At 39.2% G+C, this 23,256-nt stretch overlaps 1 protein-coding gene across 1 annotated transcript; it reads right to left on the bottom strand.

The window, feature by feature from the left end:
- Positions 1 to 947: 947 nt before the first annotated feature.
- On the bottom strand, positions 948 to 22,987 carry LOC140234421 (lysophosphatidylserine lipase ABHD12-like). Its single transcript, XM_072314470.1, has 12 exons — positions 22,842 to 22,987; positions 20,789 to 20,919; positions 18,117 to 18,222; positions 17,343 to 17,468; positions 16,604 to 16,680; positions 15,351 to 15,480; positions 12,657 to 12,694; positions 11,778 to 11,857; positions 11,119 to 11,201; positions 10,368 to 10,446; positions 3,007 to 3,131; positions 948 to 1,579 (listed from the first exon to the last, which is right to left on the bottom strand). The coding sequence occupies exons 1-12, from the start codon at positions 22,985 to 22,987 to the stop codon at positions 1,564 to 1,566; spliced, it is 1,137 nt and encodes a 378-aa protein (XP_072170571.1). The 3' UTR covers positions 948 to 1,563.
- Positions 22,988 to 23,256: the final 269 nt, after the last annotated feature.

Below are 23,256 nucleotides of genomic sequence, written 5' to 3'. Positions count from 1 at the left end.
TCTGAACAAGAAAATTGCTTTCAACTCACAAGCCAGCTAATTCCCAACCCCCACCTCAATTTTCTCTCACTACTCGATTAGTATGTTTGTACGAACATTGGCCTTTACATGAAATTATAAGATACTATTGCACTATGTTTTAAGCTAACTAATTTTTTAGAAAGAGAGACACTTATTCTCATAAAATTGAATAAGACTTAACAAGCTGCTTCCCTGCATTCATTAAAATTTGTGCAAAACCAAACTACCGTTTGTGCCACATGATTTATACATTCACTTTGGACAATATGTGACCCGCTGCCACAAAAGGATCCAAAAGTCGGGGAAGGTCGATTTTCTGAAATTGACATGACATTATTCCCTTACTCTTCCACTTGAAGTTCATATATAACACGACTCATAAAAGTACTCAATTGCGGAGATATCAATGATTTTATTAGCGCATGTCGGGTGGGTTAGGAAATCAGTGTTTCGAGAAAACCGCTGTCAAGGTTTTCCTTCTGACGCATTCGTGATCAAGGGGAGGCAAGACAGTTTTCACCTCTTGACAATAGAAAGTATGCTCTTAGCAACCTCCACGATGTTCATTCAAGCTTAGCGCCAGCGGTCTACACATGACCAATCAGTAACCAGGATGCCACGCACTGACCAATAAGATCACTCCCTTGTTGCTAGGGGAGGACTCTCTCTGTGGCGCTTAATATAAATCTTCGGACACATTTCTGTTCCGTTGAAAGTCTGAAAATCTTGGCCCAGAAAAACGCTAATTTCTTGCCTTTCCTGTAATCATTTAGCTTTGAAATTTCGGCAGATGATAGACGATACATTAAACTACAGAATCATGCCAAAAACAGACATCCGATCGTTTTGACCGATTTTGATCTGACTTCACACTCAATTTTCTCAGCTTAGCCATCAGCGACTTTCGAATCCTTTTGTTGTGGCGGGTCACATATTATCTCCCTGACTCAGAGAAATGCTTGCAACAGAAGCACAGTTATTGCACACACATGGTGGTTTCACCAGTAGAGGAGCAGTACATTGGTTTGCATCAAGAACTCATGTACATACTGACAACTCTGTTGTACTTCAATGTTGCTGAAAGCATCAAATATGCTGCAAAATCAACAAAACATTGTTGGATGTGTATTACCTCTTCCAGGTAGGATGAAGATATGCTTGCCTTCACCTACATACCATATACATTTCTTTGTTTTTGCTAGCTACTTCCATGAAGCAAAATTACTGATAAAAGTTCTTTGCTTCATGATCCATACACACACGTATTACATGTCTTGCCTTCACAAGGTCAAAAATAAAATGTAGAATTACTGCATCAAACAGTGATCTTAAAAGCACATCATACACCATTGCAAATATTCATTTTAACACAAAATAATATCATATAATTCAATTCCATTAACATCTTAAAGTCACTGAGTCTTACAGAGCAGCAGCAAGCACCAAAGAACACTATTACCTGTTTGCATGCTAAGGTATTACACACACATTTATTAAAAGGGCATGAAGTCAGTCAAGTGGGTGTCATCAAATGAAGAAATCCTACTTGATGAAGTCCCTGAAAGAAATGCAGAGGAGTGTTCACAAATTCAAATCAAAACATCTGTATGAATATGGTGACAATACTACATGACAAAACAGGAACACTTCACAAATTAAATGTGCCATTTGCAAATTATGCACTAAGTGACATCTTTGTAAGACGTTAACTTGTTTGCAATTAGCAATAGTACTGTTGATGTATAAACAGCTCCTTTGACAAATGCATTACAATTTCCAATTTTTTTTTTTTTAATTCTCATTATTTCCTTCATGCTTTATGGTACAGTTAAACTCGCATAAGTCGATCTTCTCGGGACTGAGCAAAACACATCGACTTAGGCGATTTTCGACTTGTGCGTAAGTCGAAAAAAAATCGACTTACAGGAGGGAGGTGTCTCACCTCCCTGCTTACAGTAATACAACACACGTACATGATGTACATGTATGTTGTCTACTCAGAAGTCGAGAGTTGGAGCGGTGTGCCGCAGCACGGGTCGCCCGGCAGGGCCCCGGCTAACTTTGTATGGACAGTGCATTAGTATTGGCACAGGTCCAATTACTTTACACCCTTGTTAAACCTTGGGGAAGTGAATATGAACGACATTTGAGCAGTGATTGATTCCAGTTTACCATACCGTGGCTTGAAATGCGTGTAGAGGTGCAATTCTGATTTACCCGTGCCCGTAACTTTCCCCCTACTTTCCGCTTTGAAAACTCAGCAGCTTCATCCATACCACTCCACTGCACAGCGCTGCAAATGCCAAGCTACACTGCAAAGCTCAATACTTACTATACTGTACATGTAAATGAACGCATGTGTACTGTACGAACGCCTTACTGCGAGTGGAGCAATACACAGCCCAGTCGCTGTACGTACAAGCGGGTACGTACGTAGCGCGACAGCTGACAGCTAGGGCTGTACCAGCGGACCTCCAAACACGAAGAGAGTTCAACGATCGCATGCGGTGTGATCGCTTTGAATTTTGATACTTTAGATCTTTTTTTTTATCACCTCAAACTCATCTGACAAACAAAATAATAATGAGTTATAAATAACGAATAATAAATGACAGTGATTTATTACACAATAAAATCTTATTCGACTTAGGCACAGTGAATTCAATGGTTTTTCCGTGAAAGTGTTCTTGGAATTTCATCGACTTAGGCGAGTATTCGACTTACAAAATTCGACTTGTGAGTGAATTAATACACGTAAGTCAATGGGGAAAAATCGGGACTTTTTAAAATCATCGACTTACGCGATTATTCGACATATGCGACGTCGACTTAGGCGAGTTTAACTGTACATGTTCCAATTTCCCATTACATTTGAATTCACATCTGTAAATGTCACCAAATGTGTAGGAATATTTCAATACATGTAATCAGGGGGTGTCAGAAACAGCACTTCAGAATTTATCAGTATGTGGTGGATTTTCTCACCTTAGAATGGGGGGAAGCTTTGGGGAAAAAGCAATGTTCTTGTGGCCAAAGCCTTCTGCTCCAAATGAGACAAATTTGACCGGTCCAGCCGTGGGTGGCCTTGTGTCCATGGCCACTTCATACAGCTGTAATGAGAAGAGGATAAAAAAGGGAGAAGCACTTATGAATAATTTTTAAACAAATCTGGAGTACAGTGGGCACTAGTTTTAAAAGAATAAACACTGATATAACAAACTCTCTTTGTATCCAAATACCATTTTCTGAAGTAAAAATTGTATTGTTTTGATGTGCAAGCCCTGACAAATATTTTAAACTGGCACACAGGAGTTTGTTATATGTAGAGTCCATTGATGATTATTAAACAGTTTCACAATTTTGAAAAATTTCCTTTAACTTTACAAAACTTCCTTTAACTCTGCAATACTGCTTGAATAGATACATATAAACAGCAATTAGCTTTGCTTGGAATTTGCAAAATCATGATTAAATCAGAAATAAAATCAACAACTTAAAACACATCTATCAACCCTACACAACTTTAAGATATTAAGATTCAGTACTTTTTAAAATGATAACTCTAGTACTATCATTATAATCATTGAATTCATAAAAACTGAAAAAAGAGTCTTGACTGCAAACCTTGCCCAATAAAATGACATAAATAAATTTGCAATCAGGAAAGAAATCCTGACTTAGCAGCACTTAAATGACAAGTTCACCTTCATATACATGTGGATTGAGTGAATGCAGCAATATTTGTAGAACACATCAGTGAAAGTTTGGGGAAAATCGGACAATCCGTTTAAAAGTTATGAATTTTTAAAGTATCTGCATAGTCAATGCTGGATGAGAAGACTACTAGAGTGTATGATGTCACATGCGTACAACGATATAAGGAAAATATAAAGAGAATTTCACAAAATTTTACTTTTTGAAAAAGGTGCATATTTCTCTAACTTGTCACTGACGTATGTTAAGGGTAATATTATTCCCCCTTACCATCTGAAAGAGGGAAGTCAAGTGTTCTTTTATTATGCGAGAAAAGTGAAAATGTCTTTAATTTTCCTTACGCTTTCTTTATATCGTTGTACTCATGTGACATCACAAGCTGTAGTAGTCTTTGCATCCAGCAGTGACTAAGCAGAAACTTCAAAAATTCATCACTTTTAAACAGATTGTCCGATTTTCCTAAAACTCTTGCTGATGTTGTTATATATGAAGAACAGCACAGGTCACGTGTCACGCACTGACACGTCTTCAGTGTATGCTGCGCCTGCGCAGTGCGAAATAAAGACAGCTTCGGAAGGGTACTTCTTGCCGTGCACACGTGTTATTGAGTTCTCCAACTTTCCTCCTATTTCATACATAAGTATTAACGCGTACATAACAAAATTGGCGACGAGGATAAACTTCATTCGTTTGGTTATACTCTTGTCTACCAAAAATGGCAACTTTTGGTAGTATCGGCGAGTTTAACGACAAGGATGGCAGTTGGACTCAGTACGTGGAGCGCATGAGCCATTACTTTGCCGCGAACGACATCTCCGACGGGGGTAAGCAACGTTCGATACTTTTGAGTGTGTGCGGTGCGTCCATGTACAACCTCATATCAAGTCTCTGTGCACCATCAAAGCCATGAGATTTATCGTACACTGAGTTGGTTACCCTGGTGACAAATCATCGAGAACCGAAGCCCTCGGTGATAGTCCAGAGATTCAAATTCAACACCAGGGTGCAGAAAGAGAGGGAGTCTCTCGCAGAGTACTTGGCTGAACTGAAACGATTGGCCGATTATTGTGAGTTTGGCTCGATGCTAAAGGAAATGCTGCGAGATAGGATGGTGTGTGGTGTGCGAGATGAGCGGGTTCAAAGGAGGCTGCTGGCAGAGCCCGACCTGAATTACGACAAGGCAAAGAAACTCGCCTTCGCCATCGAAATCGCGGACAAAAACACGGCAGATTTACGTGGTTCTACCCAGTCTGGTGAGGGAACCGTAAACAAACTTGCAAACTCCCGTGGCCGATCGCAGAAACCCTTGGGTCAACGGACACCCCACCCTCATACGCAACGCCCGAAATCCACACCTCGCTGTGGGTGGTGCGGTCAAGCCGCCCATAAACAACGCAGTGACTGCCCGGCGAAGGACGCAGAATGCTTCCAGTGTGGTAAGCGGGGACACTACTCGTCTGTGTGCCGAGCGCAGCCCAAATCGCACCAACCAGGGGGGACGCGAAACCGAAAGACAAAAGCAAGGGGCTCTCGAAATTATCAGCTCGAGGACGGAGGAGAGGAAGCGTATAGAATTTTCAACAAATCTTCCAGTCCAACGAAGTCTCCTCCGATAACAACTGCAGTACTGGTCAACGGACAGCAAGTCGGGATGCAAGTTGACACTGGTTCCTCTGTCAGCCTAATTAGCGAGGGAACTTGGAAAAAAACGTGGAACGCAAGTCAGAGACCAACCTTGCGCCCCACCCCCACGGTTCTCCGTACGTATACAGGGGAAGCTCTACAGATAGCGGGGGAGTGCGATGTTCGAGTGGCTACATCACAAGACGCAGGTGCTAAGTCAGCGAAGTTGCTTGTTGTCAGGGGCAACGGTCCAAGTCTGCTCGGTAGAGACTGGCTGAGCATAGTCAAACTTGATTGGCACACGGTCAACGCAGTTACGGCCGAGGGGAAGCTTGACCGCCTGCTTACGCAATACAAGCAGTTGTTCGCGCCAGAGTTAGGCAAACTGAAAGGTGTTCAAGTGGAGCTGAGTGTGGACACGAATGTACCCCCAAAGTTCGTCAAAGCACGCTCAGTCCCCTTCGCGCTGAGAGACCGGGTTGATGACGAAATCAACCGCCTCGTAGGAGAAGGAATACTGGAACCGGTCAAGTACTCGAAGTGGGCGGCGCCCATAGTGCCTATCGTCAAAGGTGATGGATCTATCAGAATATGCGGTGACTACAAAACAACCATCAACACTGCTTTGCGATCAGACACCTACCCGATACCGCGAATTGAAGAGCTTTTCGCAAAGTTAGTCAAGGGACAGCACTTCACGAAATTAAACCTGTCGCATGCGTACCAGCAGTTAGTCTTGGATCCAGACTCTCGCGAATTTGTGACGATAAACACGCATCGGGGACTGTTTCATTACAACAGAATGCCATTCGGTATTTCTACGGCACCGTCAGTCTTCCAGAGAGCAATGGAAAATTTGCTAGCGGACATTCCAGGGGTAGCTGTTTATCTGGATGACTTGCTGATCACAGGTGAATCAATCAGTGATCACCTCGCCAACCTCGAACGCGTTCTTCACACTCTCGAGGAAGCAGGACTCCGACTCAAGCACGAGAAATGTGTCTTCCTCGCAGATGAAGTCCAATATCTGGGACACACGATCACGTCCAAAGGACTCAGCCCGACCGCCGACAAGGTCAAAGCCATCACCGATGCACCCCCACCCAGCAACATCAAAGAGCTGAGAGCGTTTCTGGGAATGCTGAATTACTACGGCAAATTCCTGCCTCACCTTCCGACCACGCTAGAGCCTCTGCACCGTCTCCTTCGTAAGGACGAAAAATGGAAATGGGAACGCGAACATGTGGACGCGTTCACACGGGCAAAAGAATTGCTCAAATCGGCAAGTGTTCTCACTCATTTCGATCCAAGCTTAGAGTTGATTTTGTGCTGTGATGCAAGTCCGTACGGCGTTGGAGCTGTACTAGCGCACAAAATGTCTGACGGATCGGAAAGGCCCATTGGATTCACATCGCGTACCCTGAGCAAAGCGGAACGCGGTTATTCGCAGCTAGACAAGGAAGGACTAGCGATCGTGTTTGGCGTCAAACGATTCCACCAATATCTCTACGGAAGGAAATTCGAAATTGCCACTGACCACAAGCCTCTCTTAGGTTTGTTTGGAGAAAACAAAGCAATACCCCACATGGCATCACCGCGAGTTGTACGTTGGGCAATCACTCTTTCAGCGTACGATTACCAGCTAACGCACAAAGCGGGGGCAGCGAATGCGAATGCTGACGCATTGAGCCGCCTTCCGCTGGCACCTACGATCGCAGCCGTACCCGTACCTGGTGACATTGCCCTCCTCATGGACGCGATGGAGAAGACACCACTCACACCAGCGCGAATACGCGCCCTCACATCGAAAGATCGAGCGTTGTCGCGAGTTCGGCATTTTGTGACACATGGATGGCCAGATACGCGGATGCTGACGACAGATGATGAGCTGAAGCCATACGTCAACAGACGCGATGAATTGAGCGTACAAGATGGTGTGATATTGTGTGGATCTCGTGTTGTGATACCACTACAGGGTCGTGCACAAATGCTAGATGAAATCCATGCTGCGCACCCAGGAATTGTGGCTATGAAAGGGAGAGCTCGCAGTTACGTATGGTGGCCACAAATCGACAAGGAGTTGGAGGAGCGAGTGAAATCGTGTGCTCAGTGTCAGGTACACCAACGCGATCCAGCAAAAGCGCCACGGTGTCCCTGGGAACGACCGTCACAACCTTGGTCACGCGTTCACGTCGACTACGCCGGTCCCATCGACGGCAAAATGCTCCTTGTCGTCATTGATTCCCACACAAAGTGGATGGAAGTCGCGATCACAAAGAAGTCTACCAGTGAAGCGACTATAGACAAGCTGAGAGAAATCTTCGCCACTCACGGTCTGCCACACACGCTCGTCAGCGACAACGGACCGTGTTTTGCGAGCGAGGAGTTTGCAACATTCATGAGCAAGAATGCCGTAAAGCACATCCGAGGAGCGCCATATCATCCCGCCACAAACGGGCTAGCGGAGCGCGCGGTCCAAACTGTGAAGGCGGCATTGAAAAAAATGAGCGGACCTCTTCACGTGAAATTGTCACGGTTCCTTCTCAGCTACCGAACAACTCCGCACTCAACGACGATGCAGACGCCAGCGGAGCTGCTCATGAAACGACAACTGCGAACACGACTCTCGGCAGCGGTGCCTGATGTCGATTCAGTTGTCGAGGGAAAGCGAAATTCGCAAATGCAAAGTCGCCGTTCTCCACCACTTCGCGAATTCGAAGTTCATGCGCCGGTGTACGCGCGAAACTACGGGCAGGGAGACAAATACGTGCCTGGAGTCGTCATCGAGCGTGCAGGGCCTATGCTATACACGGTGGAGGTCGTCTTCCGGGGTCAGAAATTTCGCTGGAAACGACATATCGATCAGTTGAAAGCGAGAATGACGCACTCCGTGAAGGAAGACAACAACAAAGCAGTCGAGATGGATGCGAGTGTCGCGTCTCGCGATGACAAAGCAGAGAGCGACAATGCAGTCAACAATCGTGGTGAAAATGCAGTCGACAACCATGATGAAAACGCGGTAAACGATCATCCAGTTGACGGCGAACACGATCACAACGACGATGTTGCTGTCGAGACGCGTACAGGAACCGACAACGAAGTAGTAGTCGAAGCGACGCGCAAGACGTATCCCAAACGCGAAAGACGGAAGCCAGATTACTACGGATTTTAATGAAGGGACTCGAACTGACCATGATTAAGGACTTTGATTTTCGGACTTGGTGTTTAGTGATTATTTTAATTCATTTTGGGTTATAAAAAAAAATAGTAATGTATGAAAACAAAAGTGAAGAAAATAAAAGAGTAACAGTTATGCAAATATTTGGCGACATTACTTCAAATGAGAAAAATAATAGTTTTGTGGTTTGAGAAGAAATATTTTGTTTTTTGGTTTATTTGGAAGTTTATCATAAATGAGTTTTCAGCTAAGGGGGGAGAGATGTTATATATGAAGAACAGCACAGGTCACGTGTCACGCACTGACACGTCTTCAGTGTATGCTGCGCCTGCGCAGTGCGAAATAAAGACAGCTTCGGAAGGGTACTTCTTGGCGTGCACACGTGTTATTGAGTTCTCCAACTTTCCTCCTATTTCATACATAAGTATTAACGCGTACATAACAGATGTGTTCTATTAATATTGCTGCATTCACTCAATCCACATGTCTATGAAGGTGAACTTGCCCTTTAAAATGTGGACAGAGGATAGATAATGAGCGAGGGCTTACAGGCTACTAGAGACATTGCAATGGAACAAACTTGCTGCATCTCTCAACTGGATAAATAAAAAACTAGAAATGTCGCTACGGCGACTGGTGTATGCCTCCGCCATAATACATGGTTCTCCTAATAGGTCTATAGTACAATGTCTTGACAATGTGTGATGACAGTTTCACACAATTGGCAAAATATTAAAATGACAGGTTTGCCACAAATGTGCTGAATGTACACTTTCCTAGACTACAGTGTAGGTTCAATTGGATGAATGATTAAAACGTCAGAGTGCAGGTATTTGGGGGAACTGATGATTTTCACTTGACTTTTGACCCTTTTACAAGTTTATGCATTGAGTAATTTTCAAGGTATTGAGAAAAAGTATAATTTCAGTATCAAATGGTAAAATAGTATTATCGAAACCTGGCCTTTGACCTTTGACCCCACAGTTCCAAAGAGAATCACTGTTAGGTAGAACATGCATAAATATGTAAGTTTCATGACAATACCTTGAGTTATTTTTGAGATATGGAGGAAAAAGTGCAATTTAGCACTTTCACTTGACCTTTGACCTTTTGACCTTTTGGCAAGAAACTTCCCACAGAATATATATTGGGTTATACATGCATACATCAAGTTTTAAAAAAATCCTTCAAGCATTGCATAAATATAAGGAAAGTAGTTATATTTTGAGGAGTTGACCTTGACCTTTGACCCATGACCTTTGACCCATGACCCCCAACTTCCCTAGATTATCACTGCCCATCGGTACAAGCATATATACTAAGTTCCATGAAGATACCTTGAACCATTTGCGAGATATGGAGAAAAACATGAAATTTCAATTTTTTTTTTTCACAAAATAACCTGTGACCTGTGACCTTTGACCCTAAAATCCACACAAAGTATCATCCCCCAAGGATATACCCTCATACCAAGTTTGATGCAAAACCACCACACGGTTCTTGAGATATCGACAAAAACAAAACGGGCCGGACGGACGTACGGACGTACGGACGGACGGACGACCCGAAAACATAATGCCTCCGGCCACTTCGTTGGCGGAGGCATAAAAATATTCGCTACATGAGAAATATAGTACATTACATTATCTTCTAGTCAACTTATCTTACACCGTAACCACTGTTGGTCTGTATGGTTAACAATAAATATACCACTCGACATTTCTTGCTCTTGTGCGTGAAGAACTTGCCTCTTTTCCTCATCAGAGCAATCAACTAACAGAAGAATACCTACCTATTCACAATTGAGTGAAGAAATCGTTTGGATAAATACCTTTTTGCCGAGGTCAAAGGGCACGATCCAATCATCCTCAGCATGCAGGAAGAGAATGGGGCATGTCACATGAGGAATGCTGTTGCAAAGACAGAGGCGCAGATGACAATTACACAAAATGTAAATGTAAATGCACTTCTCTCATTAAATGCTAAAACTGCTTAATCACTGCCTATGCTATTTCACAAAGAATAGGATATTTGAGGATAGCAACATATATAATCTAATTGTTCAAAAAGTAGGCCATGGTACATGATGATGATGTAATAACTCATGCATGCACCATGGTTTTAGATACTGACCAAGTTGCCCAACATGCTTATAACATCATTGTTTCTGGGTCGCATATAGATCAGGCATTATAATCCGCTATTGGCATTTATTTCATTTCCATTTCAAATCTACCAGCAAGGTGAATCAATGTGGTAAGTCATTTATGACAGAATAACAATTACATGCACATACCTATTGTTTGATTGTTGATTAAAGTATGTGGGAGTAAAAGATATTTATAAAGCGCTCAAGTTGCAAAACTGCATGTCTGTAATGATCTCAGTATGTGTCATGGCCAGGATGCCTTAATTAAAAAATATTCAACGACTGACATAACTGCAGCTAACTATGCAACTGATCAGGTGTGAGCATTGCAATCATAGCCACAGAAACTTAAATCACTGTGACTAATAATAAAAGTTAACCTCTTTATGAAAAGGGACCCCGCTCTGTTACAGTAGAACACAAAGACGATTACCTCTTGTCACTTTGAAAATGTGGTGCGGTAACATTGAAGGCCATATCAAAGTAGAGCCTGCTGTAAGGTAGGATATTCCACGGCTGTGAAGAGAGTAGGCAATGAAAGAAAATACAATGACATCATGTATACACAATGTGCCAATGAATTGACCTTTCCAGTTTTCTAAACAATTTCAAATGCGTACAATACATGTTTTTAAGTTACATGTACAAATCTTCGCAGTTAAGTCATTTTGATGAAAACAGTAAGCTCATCTTAAGAAAATTAAGGAACACTAAATGCATTTCTCAATTGCAGATCTGACAAAGTGTCAACACATCAAGCTCAGGAATATACCTGTCATATGATTACCAGACATGTCTTCAATATCTGTCATTTACTGGAACCTCTAAAAAGCCTTTGAGAGCATGCATAAGCAAAAAATATTTGTGAAGAAACTACATGTCTTCAATGTATCAGACATATCTTGTAGCTTTAACCACAGAGTTCAAGATTAAGTTTTCATGCTGGGCTAACCAAGACAGGAATTGAACTAGGTGTTAGGCAACAGATTGTAACCACAGGGATGAAACATACTGGTGTGTGTGTATGTCTCATTCATTTCCAAGCTGGGTGTATGAAAGGAAGAGGGTGGTGGGAAGGTGAAAGATTCTTACCAATCCGAATGGATGTCTCATCGTTTCATCCAGGAGGTTGTTGAAGGGTGCTTCCAGGATTAACCCAGTAGGACATTCCTCTGATTCCACAGAGAGAGAGAGAGAGAGAGAGAGAGAGAGAGAGAAGGGGAAGAGACAGAAAAGGGGGGAGGTGGAGTTAGAGAGCATTACTCTTGTGAAATGTTGATTTCATAAGTCATTCGCAGACACTTTCTACTTAATACCATGTTCCAACACAACGTTCATAAAATATGCATGCCTTTAAGTGGCTGCTAATAATAATAATAACAATAATGATAATAACAATAATGATAATAATAATAATAATAATAATAATAATAATAATAATAATAATAATAATAATAATAATAATAATAATAAGAATGATAATACATTACATCTGTAATGCGCTTAATACAGTGTTTCTAAGCGCAAAAGGGAAGAGACGAAAGGAAAATTGAAAACAAAAAACAAAACAAGAACTAACAGACAAGTTAAAACATAAGAATAAAATGACATAAATCAAATGTGTACCAGTAAATAAACACATACAATAATTGGGTTACACTCAGCAAATTAACTTAGGGAAGGAATCAACATGGAAAAAGATGAGTTTTAAGAAGTGCCTTAAACGATTCTACTGATGGGGCTTGTCGTATATGAATGGGCAAATCATTCCAAAGCTTGAGTGCGATAACCGCGAATGAGCAGTAACTGTGAATTATCAGTAATAGAACATGACAAAGTTCCTCTTCTATGATATGAAGTTTAATGTGGACTTGTCTTCTATTTTCTTTTGGTTTGCTTGTTTGTCAGAAGATAAAATTTTGAAGAATCAAATATTCAAGCAGATACATGACTTCAACTTGAGATATTTACCTTCTCTGCAAATCTTGGAAGTAAATACAGTTGAAATTCTGAAAAAAAAGGATGAAATGAATAGTCATGTTAACAGACAAATACTAAAAACAAATACAAAAAAAAAAAAAACCCAAAACAAACTAGACTTGGAATTTGTCATCAAGTTGACAAATTAGGTGATCTGATGTATTCGAAAATCAATGATTTGACTCCTGATCCCATTAGGCATGACCATACAGGTTTCATCTGTGTTTAGGGACATTGGCCGTGTGATGTTTGGATTGTCATTCAGAAAATGGAGTCAGGTCTGCCATCTTTCATACCAAATTCCGTATACACTAATGAAGATGCAGAATGAAGTATATTTGACCTTTGACCCCACTTTGCACAGCCAAGGTGGCATCTGAGCAAAAAGTGGTTATTTTGTGAAATGATTCTTGTAACATGGCCTTTCAGTGTGCAAAATATGGGAAAGATAGGACATGTATTGACGAAGATACAGGACGAAACATTTATGACCTTTGACCCTAATTTACATACCCAAGATGGTGTCCGATCAAGTAGTTGTTATCTTATGAAATAATGTACATGACATGAACTAAACATGTGCAAAATATGGGGGTGATAGGGTATGTTCTTTTTTAGTTATTGCAAAGAAAGTTGCAGAAAGAAATATCTCAATACATCTAAGATAAGCTTTAATTTCAACCACGTTTTTTGACGTGATCCCGACACCATATGAAAAACAAAGGGCACACTCGTGATAGCGCGCAGTCTCAGCTACAACATATTAAAATCTGGGAGAAATTCACGGAAGGATAAGTGAGCTAGTGCTCGATAAAGACAATCATGTCAATTTTCGCATCTAGAAAAATTTCCCTCCCATAGAGATAACACGTCATAACGAAGATAGAGAAAAAAGTACATATAACCTTTGACCCCACTTTGCACAGACAAGATGGCATCTGAGCGAAAAGTGGTGATTTTTTTTGAAATCATGTAACATGGTCTTTGCGTGTGCAAAATATGGGAAAGATAGGACATGTATTCACCAAGATACAGGATAAAACATTTATGACCTTTGACCCTAATTTACATACCCAAGATGGTGTCCGATCAAGTAGTTGTTATTTCATGAAATAATGTACGTGACATGAACTAAACATGTGCAAAATATGGAGGTGATAGACTATGCTTTTCTTGAGTTATTGCAAAGAAAGTTGCAAAAAGAAAGGAATATGAAAATACATCGGAGATAAGCCTTAATTTCAACCAAGTTTTTGGACGTGATCCTGACACCGTATGAAAAAATTAAGGGCACACTTACGATAGCCCAAAGTCTCAGCTACAACATATCAAAATCTGGGAGTAATTCACCGAAGCATAAGTGAGCTAGTGCCCGAAAAGAACAGTCATGTCAATTTTCAGTTCCAGAAAAACTGCACTCCCATAGAGATAACACATAAACTGGTCAAAACTGACAAGATTACATTCAATCCATTTTTACGAGGTGATGCCGTCATCCAATCAAAATGTTGTTGTTAAGTTAATGAAAGAGCATTTAATAAGCTACAACATACTGAAATTTGGGTGAAAATTGACAAAGGATAAGTGAGATACGCTCGAGTGAACTTGAAATTTGATGACGTCATTTTGAAAATTTACTTTTTTTATTTTATTAAGAAATTTGATATCTTTTAATCATGTTTTCAGCATCGCCAACCCATGAAATGACATGTACAACTAGTCAGCTTTCAGAATATGTAAAGAAATTGGGGGGTCACCGTCCATCCTGACGAGTAAAATTGGATTTAAAATTGGCGGTTTTTTGGGATAGTTGCACTGTATATCGCCATTGACACGCGCGCGGCATTTCAACTTTGACGGGCCCGTATGACGTCATATTGAGTCGGATTGACTTGAAACTTGGTAGAAATATTCCTTGACATTTCAGACACCCGATCCGTGTGAAAAAACGGGAAATTTCTACTGCATATGAGTTGTGCGTGCGTATATGCGTGCGCGTGTACGCGTCCGTCCGATTTTGTAAATTTTTCAAAAAATGCTCCAAATGGTCTGAAACGTGTGCAAAAAAAAATTTGAGCTCGATTTGAGCATACAACTATTTCAACGCGCGCGTACGCGCACGTTTTAAGAGAAAATATAAATTTTGAGAATATGATTAGAATGCGCATAACTTGAAATATATGTGATGTAAATTTCATTGAAAAATTCTATTCCATCAATGAGATATGATTGAGAATGTGTTTTCATATAATGACGTCATAGTGACGTCACGGTCGACTGATCACTAGGATACATTAGATCTGTCGTCTTTGGGACATGATACATATACGGTATAATTTTGAAATTGATAGCAAGAGGACTTTCTGAGCTAACCTCTACACAACTTTTGTCCAGAAATAAAGAAGAAGAAGAAGAAGAACCAACAAAGAATCCGTACAGATACAGAAGGTGATCCGAGAGGATACTCGGATCACCTAATAAACAGTACATCATACTTTTATCAAGTGGCCACTCTTAAAAGATCTATCAAAATGTAACACTTCAATCAAATCAAAGTTCTAAACTTTTGATTATCAAGCAACAACAAACTGCAAATATTTGCAAACATGCAAGTTAGCATTTTATAATATTTGTTGACTTTTCAAATTGTTCAGTTTCAATGATGTAGGATATGACAACACTCACCCAGTGCCAAGGGAATGTCCCCATAAATAAAAAGGGGAGTCCCCTGTTTTAGCTCTCAGCCATCGGTAAACAGTGAGAACATCATCATGAATACCCTCGGGTGTGGTGTAGCTGGATGAATCTCCATACCCTTAAGTTGAGTGACAAATGTGGATACAAAAACAAAACAAAACAAATTAATGTAACAATGCTGAATTTCATGCTGTTAAGTGCATTTTAATGCTCTGCTCAATTAATATGTATATTTCAGAAGCATTGAAGAAATCGAGTGACTTGTTTGTGATTGTCAAGAAAGTAAAGTAAAGTTTCTTTGTCAATTGTTACTATTGTGGTGAACATAACATGCATGGATATATTGATTCAATTTAATGGCTACAAGAAATGGTGGCATCAATAATAGTGATCAAGTGATAGCAATAACCATACCACTCATACTTTTGCTGGTTATAAGGACAAAAAACCCCCCAAAACAACAACAACAAACAAAACATTAGTAATCAGTTCACTATTTAAGATTCTAACAAAATTTGATGAGAACAGTAGTATGGTGACTCCCCTCTCCTCCCCCCCCCCTACTAATATTTTTACAGAAAAATAATTTTGCATTGACATTAATTACCATGATAGATTACCAACTAGTTCTTTTGTGTAACTTATTGAAAGTGGACTGAGGAATATTCTTAGCCCCCTTTTTAACCTCTTTTGACATAATTCTTGATAATTAATATTCAAATCATGACATTTTGGGGGCACCTCACCAGGCGTGGAGGGGTTAAGATCTGAAGTTCATTGTCATTAGATAAGACTGACTCTTCATCTCCCCTGGCTGCCCGTAAATGAAGATTTGAGTTCATAACATGGTTGCTGAGTTTACTTACATGCAATGTGATCAAAAGGTTGCATATGATACTCAAATTCATGATCATGATTATAAAATTAAAAGTTAGATCTACAGATTAATTTATGAAATGTGCCTGTACGATCAAGGTGAAATGACAGATTACTGCTAACACTTCATAAAGTTCGTGGACATAAAAGGCTTGAGATATTTTCTAGATTTTTATGGAAAACTCCTTCCTGAAAATATTTGAGGTATTTTACTTTCCTTTTAATTACAAGCTAAACTCATTAAAGACACAATTCAGGCCGAGACTTTGTCATCACAAAAAGAATGAAATGAAGGGGCTTAAATCTAAGTCGCACAATAACTTATGTTTTCAGTGCTTGTTGATTAGGAACTGTCCCCTACTCACCCCTGTAATCAACTGCAATGACATGATAGCCCAAGTTTGACAACACCTTGTACACTTCTACTCTGTGAGGATTGGCTCTGTGATTCACAAAAAGAAGGAAGTGAGAAAAACAAAGAGTAAGATACTTCTTTTTGTAGAAAACTAAATCACCATTCATTGCATGAATCATCCCTGCAGGTATAATATGGAATAAACATATGCACAAAACCAATATTTGCGGTACCCACACTATTATTCCTTGAAAGCTCTGTGAAATGCATCCTCCTTTAGAGGCAAAAGTGGGTATAACAAATTGGTGAAATTATATTCAATGATTGTGAAAGTTAAAGGCCAGTCTCTTGCAGCTCCTTCATATGCATTTGTGACATGTGCACTGATGTCAAAGACAGTAGTGAAAGTCATAAAATTTTTCAAATACAAACAAGCAAGCAAACAAACAAAAACACAAGTTATTCTAAGTACATGTAATATAAAAGTAACTTGTGATAACTTATCTAATTCATTTCAATCTCAATCTCAGTAAGCATTGTGTGGCTTGGTTGTCTGGGTGTGATACAACATCAGCTGGTTTTGGTGATGGACACACAATTTCTATCAGTGCACTTTACTGTTCATTCAAAACTGAACATTGAGTGCTGTGGTACAATCAACCCTCATATCACTTGTCTTTTGAACCAAGCACTGACTCCACTTAATCCCTCACACATGCTGGAGACTTGGCTACACTAGGTGCTGGTACCTTGATCCTGAGTTGCCATGGCAATACATGACCACAGGTCTGTCGTCCCCGAGTGCAGCATCAAAGAATTCTGCTGGTATCTCACCAGCTCCGTTTTCCGGTGCAACGCCATGCGGTAATACCTGCCTGCAGCATTCAAAGTTTGTGTGATCATGGTTAGTGTATATAGAATGAGAGAGAGAGGAATTCAGGGGTAAAATCACAATTTCTTGGGAGCTTTCGATTTCAGGATGGTAAGCAAAGAGGATGGTAGGTAACTATAAAATCAATCTGTACATGTGCGAAATTGAATATCTCTCTGCCTGTTGATTGTCAGGACAGTTCTTGGTGGCAATAGTGCTTGGTCTGTAAACAGGATCGAACGGCTAGCTGACATATTTTTAGGTACAGCACAGCGTGTGACAACTTACACCGTACACTGGACACAACAAACCTCTTCAGGATACAAGCATCCCTGTCCTCAAAATTTGAAAATGCCAACAAATCAGGACAGAGCCAGAAGGGGATGGCAGGCTATTTTGTCAATTATTCACAAAAACTACCATGGGAAAGGGTATCTCAGTGCTGTTTCTTCTTTTCTTTCTTATTCATTTGATGAAGAACAACTCAGAGAAACAAACTCCATAAAGGTTTGAGCAAACAAAGCTCAGTAGTTTAATGCAATTAGGGTGAGATTTAAGTTATCATATTTGTGTGCTCTAATAAGCTCTTGAAACCATTAATGTCCAAGCATTGACATTGAGAAAAGCAATTAATTTAGTTCTGTAGACTTACCAAACACCAAGTGTTACACCATCTGTTGAGGGTAAGTAAAAATTCCTAGCTCCTGCCAAGCCATAAGTCTGTGGGTCGTGGTAATTTCGGAAGATTGGACATCGAACTGTCAGATAACACCACAATGTAACAGAACTATCAATACTTGAAGTATGATGCTAAACACATCATATTGTTCTTGAAACAGAAAATATGACAAATGTTAATATGTTTAAAACTGGAGCAAAGTCTTCATCAGGACTGAAATTTACAAATCCGCTGTGTCTAGACCATATATTTAAGTTATAGGGGTCATACCACACAGACTTTCATCATATCTAATCTTACTGGTTGACTGTATTGCAACTCTCTATAATTAAGTCAAGTTTACAATAAAATAATGCCAAATATTAATGGTGGCCTGGGGCCACCAGAAATAGATGTTGGGACAACACTTTTAAAGAAATGATATGTTTTGGTGGCCTGATTGGGCCACCAAGAATTTGTGTGTGTACATAGTGCTTATGCATTGTTCTCATCCATAGAAGGGTAGAAAAGGGGAGAATATGGCTCAGTGCTTGATAACTACACACACTTCAACTCACTGACATGACCCAAGTTGCCAGATCCCTGCTAGTCTTCAAGGCCAATCTTGATCTACATTGTATTTTATGGTTGAATTTGGCTATATTATTTTCCAAATGGCCAAATTCCATAGCAAAACTTTTATCCATATTCCATAATAGAAACGTGAGTAAACTCCTATCTTAAACAAAATTATATCACTATACAGTGTCATGGAAAATTATGTTTATGCATCAATTCAACAATGGAGATAGTGTGTTAGACTCTGTGAACTGTGAACTCTGGAATCTACACATTTTATTGAATGATTTCATTTCTAAAATATTTCTTTCTTACTCCTTTCTCAAAGTACAGTTGTGTTTAAAGCACTTTATAATACCTTCCCATTTTTACATAATTATCACATCTTATTGCATTATTTTGATATTTTATTGAATTATTATATTCTTATGTTTTTCTTCATTTGACCATTACATGTTATTGTTGGGCCATTAAAGATAAAGGATAGTGTGGAACCTTGTGTAAAAATTACTACATTACTACATTAAAAATAAATTGGAAATTTTACCTTAGACCTGTACCTTCATCACACTCTGACTCAAATCTTACGGTTAACTTTCCTATCACACTTCATTTATGTACTGAGCTTATGAAGCTATGTCGAATACAGTTCTGTGAAAAAGAAATCATGATTTGCAACATTATTTTGACCTATGACACAATTTCAAGCTAAAGTTAAATGTAACCATGTAAAATTGCAGCATTTGATAGTCTCAGGTGCTGCCAATATTGCTACTTCAGTATTTGTAGAAAAAAAGTAAGAAATAAGATGCAAGTAAATGACAGAATTAGGATACTGGGTCAAGAATTAGGTTCTCTGATCTGTTTAATCATTAAACAGATCAACAGAAAAAAAAAAAGAGCAACAAAAATTATGAAGACAGGTGCACAGAAAGACATCAAGATCTGATAGGATGTAAACACCATGACCGGACAGATAGTGACAAGTATAAAGTGTAAATATGCACAGCATCCAAGGGCATCACTGAAATTTACTCTGCAATACGTGCAAACATGCATGTATTCTACATAGAGACTGTCTGCAACACAATTCCCAATGTAATGAAGATTTGTAACTTTTGTAAAATTTACTACTGCAGAAATGATGATAAAAAGTTCTTGTAAATTTCAAAGATCAGTTGAAATTTACAAGAATTTGTATTTCTTTCTTTAAAAAATATCTAAGTAGGTGTATAACTAATATCTAAAAGCAAAAAAAAAAACAACTTTCAACACCTAAACCACTGTTGGCTTCCCTCTTCAAAATCACTGAACCATCTGCTCCTGCTGTTATGTGTGTGTGTGTGTGTGTGTTTGTGTGCTTATGTGTGCACTTGAGTGAAAAAAAAAAATGTCATTGCATATCTCATATATAGATATACATATGTATATATATAATATATATATATATACATATATATCAGAAAGACATGAATCAGATTTTGGTTTAATTAACTTCATCACGGCATGTCAATGAGATGCTAATCATTTATTTGTATGATTATGATGATGCTGATGATGATTATTATTATTATATTGCAAGAGGTATGTCTGTATGCCATCAAGGAGTATCAATGAGTGAATACATTTTTGTATAACTGTTTTATCATGGTTTGTTTGACTTCAAATCACTGAACAAATTCAAATAAAGAACACATACATACAAAAGAGGGTTAATGATTAAAACTAGTCTTGATCCATGAAATAATCCTTCTAAATCAAAACAAATTAAAGCAAAAATTCATTTGCACAAGGATGTTTTAACAGACCATATGGATATACGCTCAAATCAATGGTAAATCACAAATGATGCCACAGAAATACACACATGTAATCTAATCTGCCACGTGAAAGCCATGATTGATAAATTGCAACATACCGTATTTAAATGGCTAAAAATTTCTATTTGCATTTGTGGATATCTCTAAAATCAGTAATGACCCATTGGTTTAATCTTTCCCTAATTCATACAAATGAAAACTTTCTCTTACGAAAAATCATCCTTCACATTTGTATGACAAAGTAGAGATGTTGAATTTTGGACTCACCATAGCTAAGAAAGATGAGCTGGGAAGCAATGTCTGGTATACACAGGATAAGGATGGGCACAATTAAATAAAACAGGAAGGAATTCACGACGCAAATTTTCCAAGTCCATGACCAAATGATGGCCCTCTTCCTGAAAGGCAGAAAGTTGCGACAAAAAGACAAAATATAATTTGAAAATTTATAAAAATAATGTCAGGGATGCATTATTCTTTGACAAACCGTTCCAAGTACATTATCATATAAATCTTTTAGTCCCGCAACCAATATAGATAGAATGTTGATAGAACTGCAGGATGGAGGTGGTGGGGGGTTTAATGTCAGATATCCCAAGTTCTAAGCATCATGATACTGTTTGTTTTTTATTTGCTTTTTAAAGGGACTATATGTAATGATGTGCACAAATAATGCATCTTGATTTGTGTTGTCTGTTGATTCATGATAACCTTACCATCACTTACATTGCAAATTGAATATCTAGATACATTCCATTTTATGATAATTTTCTACTATTTTTCTTCAGATCACTTGGATATGCGCACAAAAACCTTCCTCACAAATATTCTGCTCATGACATTATCTGTCAATCACTGCCAAAGTACTAATATGTTTAACAAAAGACATAGGAATACACCTTCCACTCATCTGAGCAGAACTTGCACGTTTCAATGTTCTACTGTGTTAAAAAAAAAAAAAAAAAAACATCGCAGGGGAACATGCAAGTTTATATATGCTTGATCTCAGGGAAGGCGCATTCCTATGTTTTTTTGTTAATCATACCAATACTTCAGCAATGATTGACAGATGAGATAACAAGCAGAATATCGCATTGGATTTTTTTTTTTTTATACCCAAGTTATCTGAAGGAAAATAGTAGAAAATCATTGTAAATGTATGGAACATATTTGGATATCTGTTTTGCCACATACCGGTTAAATAGGTTGAGGGTATCATGAATCAGCACAAGTCAACATGCATTCCGCACAACATTGACAGGTCCTTTAATGAAAAAGACATGTTGAATTCAGATCATCATGCATTGGATAGGCTGAAGTATGTAATTTCATATGCAAGATAAAAACATCAGCTGGGATAAAAATATTGTCAGTGGTTTTTTCTTTTCTTTTTTTTTTTTGTAGAGATTTTAGCACATTCTTTGGAAATTCTTTATTTACTCTGCTTCTGCTACATGGATAGTAATACCAGTAGTCAGCAATATTACTATGCTTGAATTTCCTCTCATTTGATCAATCACATATATTTGAAATAAAGTGATCAATTGAGCACATTTAGTCAATCAAATGAAATAATTGAGCAAATGTTTACTCAAATCAGTTCCATTCTTCAAAGCTTCCTCATATAATAGCATCTACCACATTGGTAGTCCTGTAGTAGAGAACTAAAGATCAGTCAAATAATCTATGACTCCAAACTGAAGCAATTTCACACAGGCAAAAAGGAATCCAGGTCCCTTTTCCTGCAGCTAGGTAAGATGCATCATGCCAGTGACATTGACATTCTCAATGACAGCATGCTGGCTGACTCACACACTTTATAGCCACTGAATTTACTGCTTGCATGATGTCAAACAAACACTGCTCTAGCCTGAAACCCTCATCCTTGAATCTGTATGATTTAAGGATTAACATTCCTAGGTGTGATTTGTAGATATGTGGGATTAATTAAAAAAAAAAAATCAATCCATGCACAAAATGCACGAGACATGCATCCAGCATCCCCTACCTCCTAAGCTCCTAAAATTCTACCATTATGATAGCCCGACCAGACGCTGTTAATACGCTACGGGGTCGCGCTACGTATGTACAGCGGCGACTGGGCTGTGTATAGTTACCATTAATTATGAATGTTATGTTACATTTCATTAGTTGCCTCACAAAAGAAAAAAACACAATCAATTAACTAAAACTCTCTTCCTCACTATCGTTTTAGGATTTTTCCTTTGGTTCCACTGATAGAATCTAGCCTATTTAATTCATCTACTCATGATTATACCGGGCGGTAGCATTCATTGGAGGATCGGAGAGCACGACTCACCGCTTCCTCACGTGCTCGCTGCTCGCCCTCTTGGCCGAATCTTGCCCGGTCGGCGTCGACTCCACTCCGTTAGAGACCTCTTTCTGTGAATGCTCCTCTTTAGCTTTGCTGTTCTTGGAACTTGTTTTACCGCGATGTCGGTTCATTTTGAACTATCATCAGACCTTGATACTGAACTGCGCTACAAAGACACATTTTTTTTTTAAAGAAGTGATCTGTCCTACAAGCAAATACTAGGGTTAGTGTTAAGAATGGGAGTGAAATTTGGATTGTCGGCCGAAGCACACAGCGATCGAGCGCGCGAGAGAAAAGTGTACGATCTTTGTTTACAATACGTACTGTACGAGCTGGTACCGGTAAGTCTTTATGAATATTCACACAACACGCACGGTCGACAAACTTTGTTAGCGCGAAA

The sequence above is a fragment of the Diadema setosum genome, chromosome 1, assembly GCF_964275005.1.
Source record: "Diadema setosum chromosome 1, eeDiaSeto1, whole genome shotgun sequence".
NCBI lineage: Eukaryota > Metazoa > Echinodermata > Echinoidea > Diadematoida > Diadematidae > Diadema > Diadema setosum.
The sequence above is the reverse complement of the archived record's forward strand: the minus strand, read 5'-3'. Positions and strand labels throughout refer to the sequence as shown.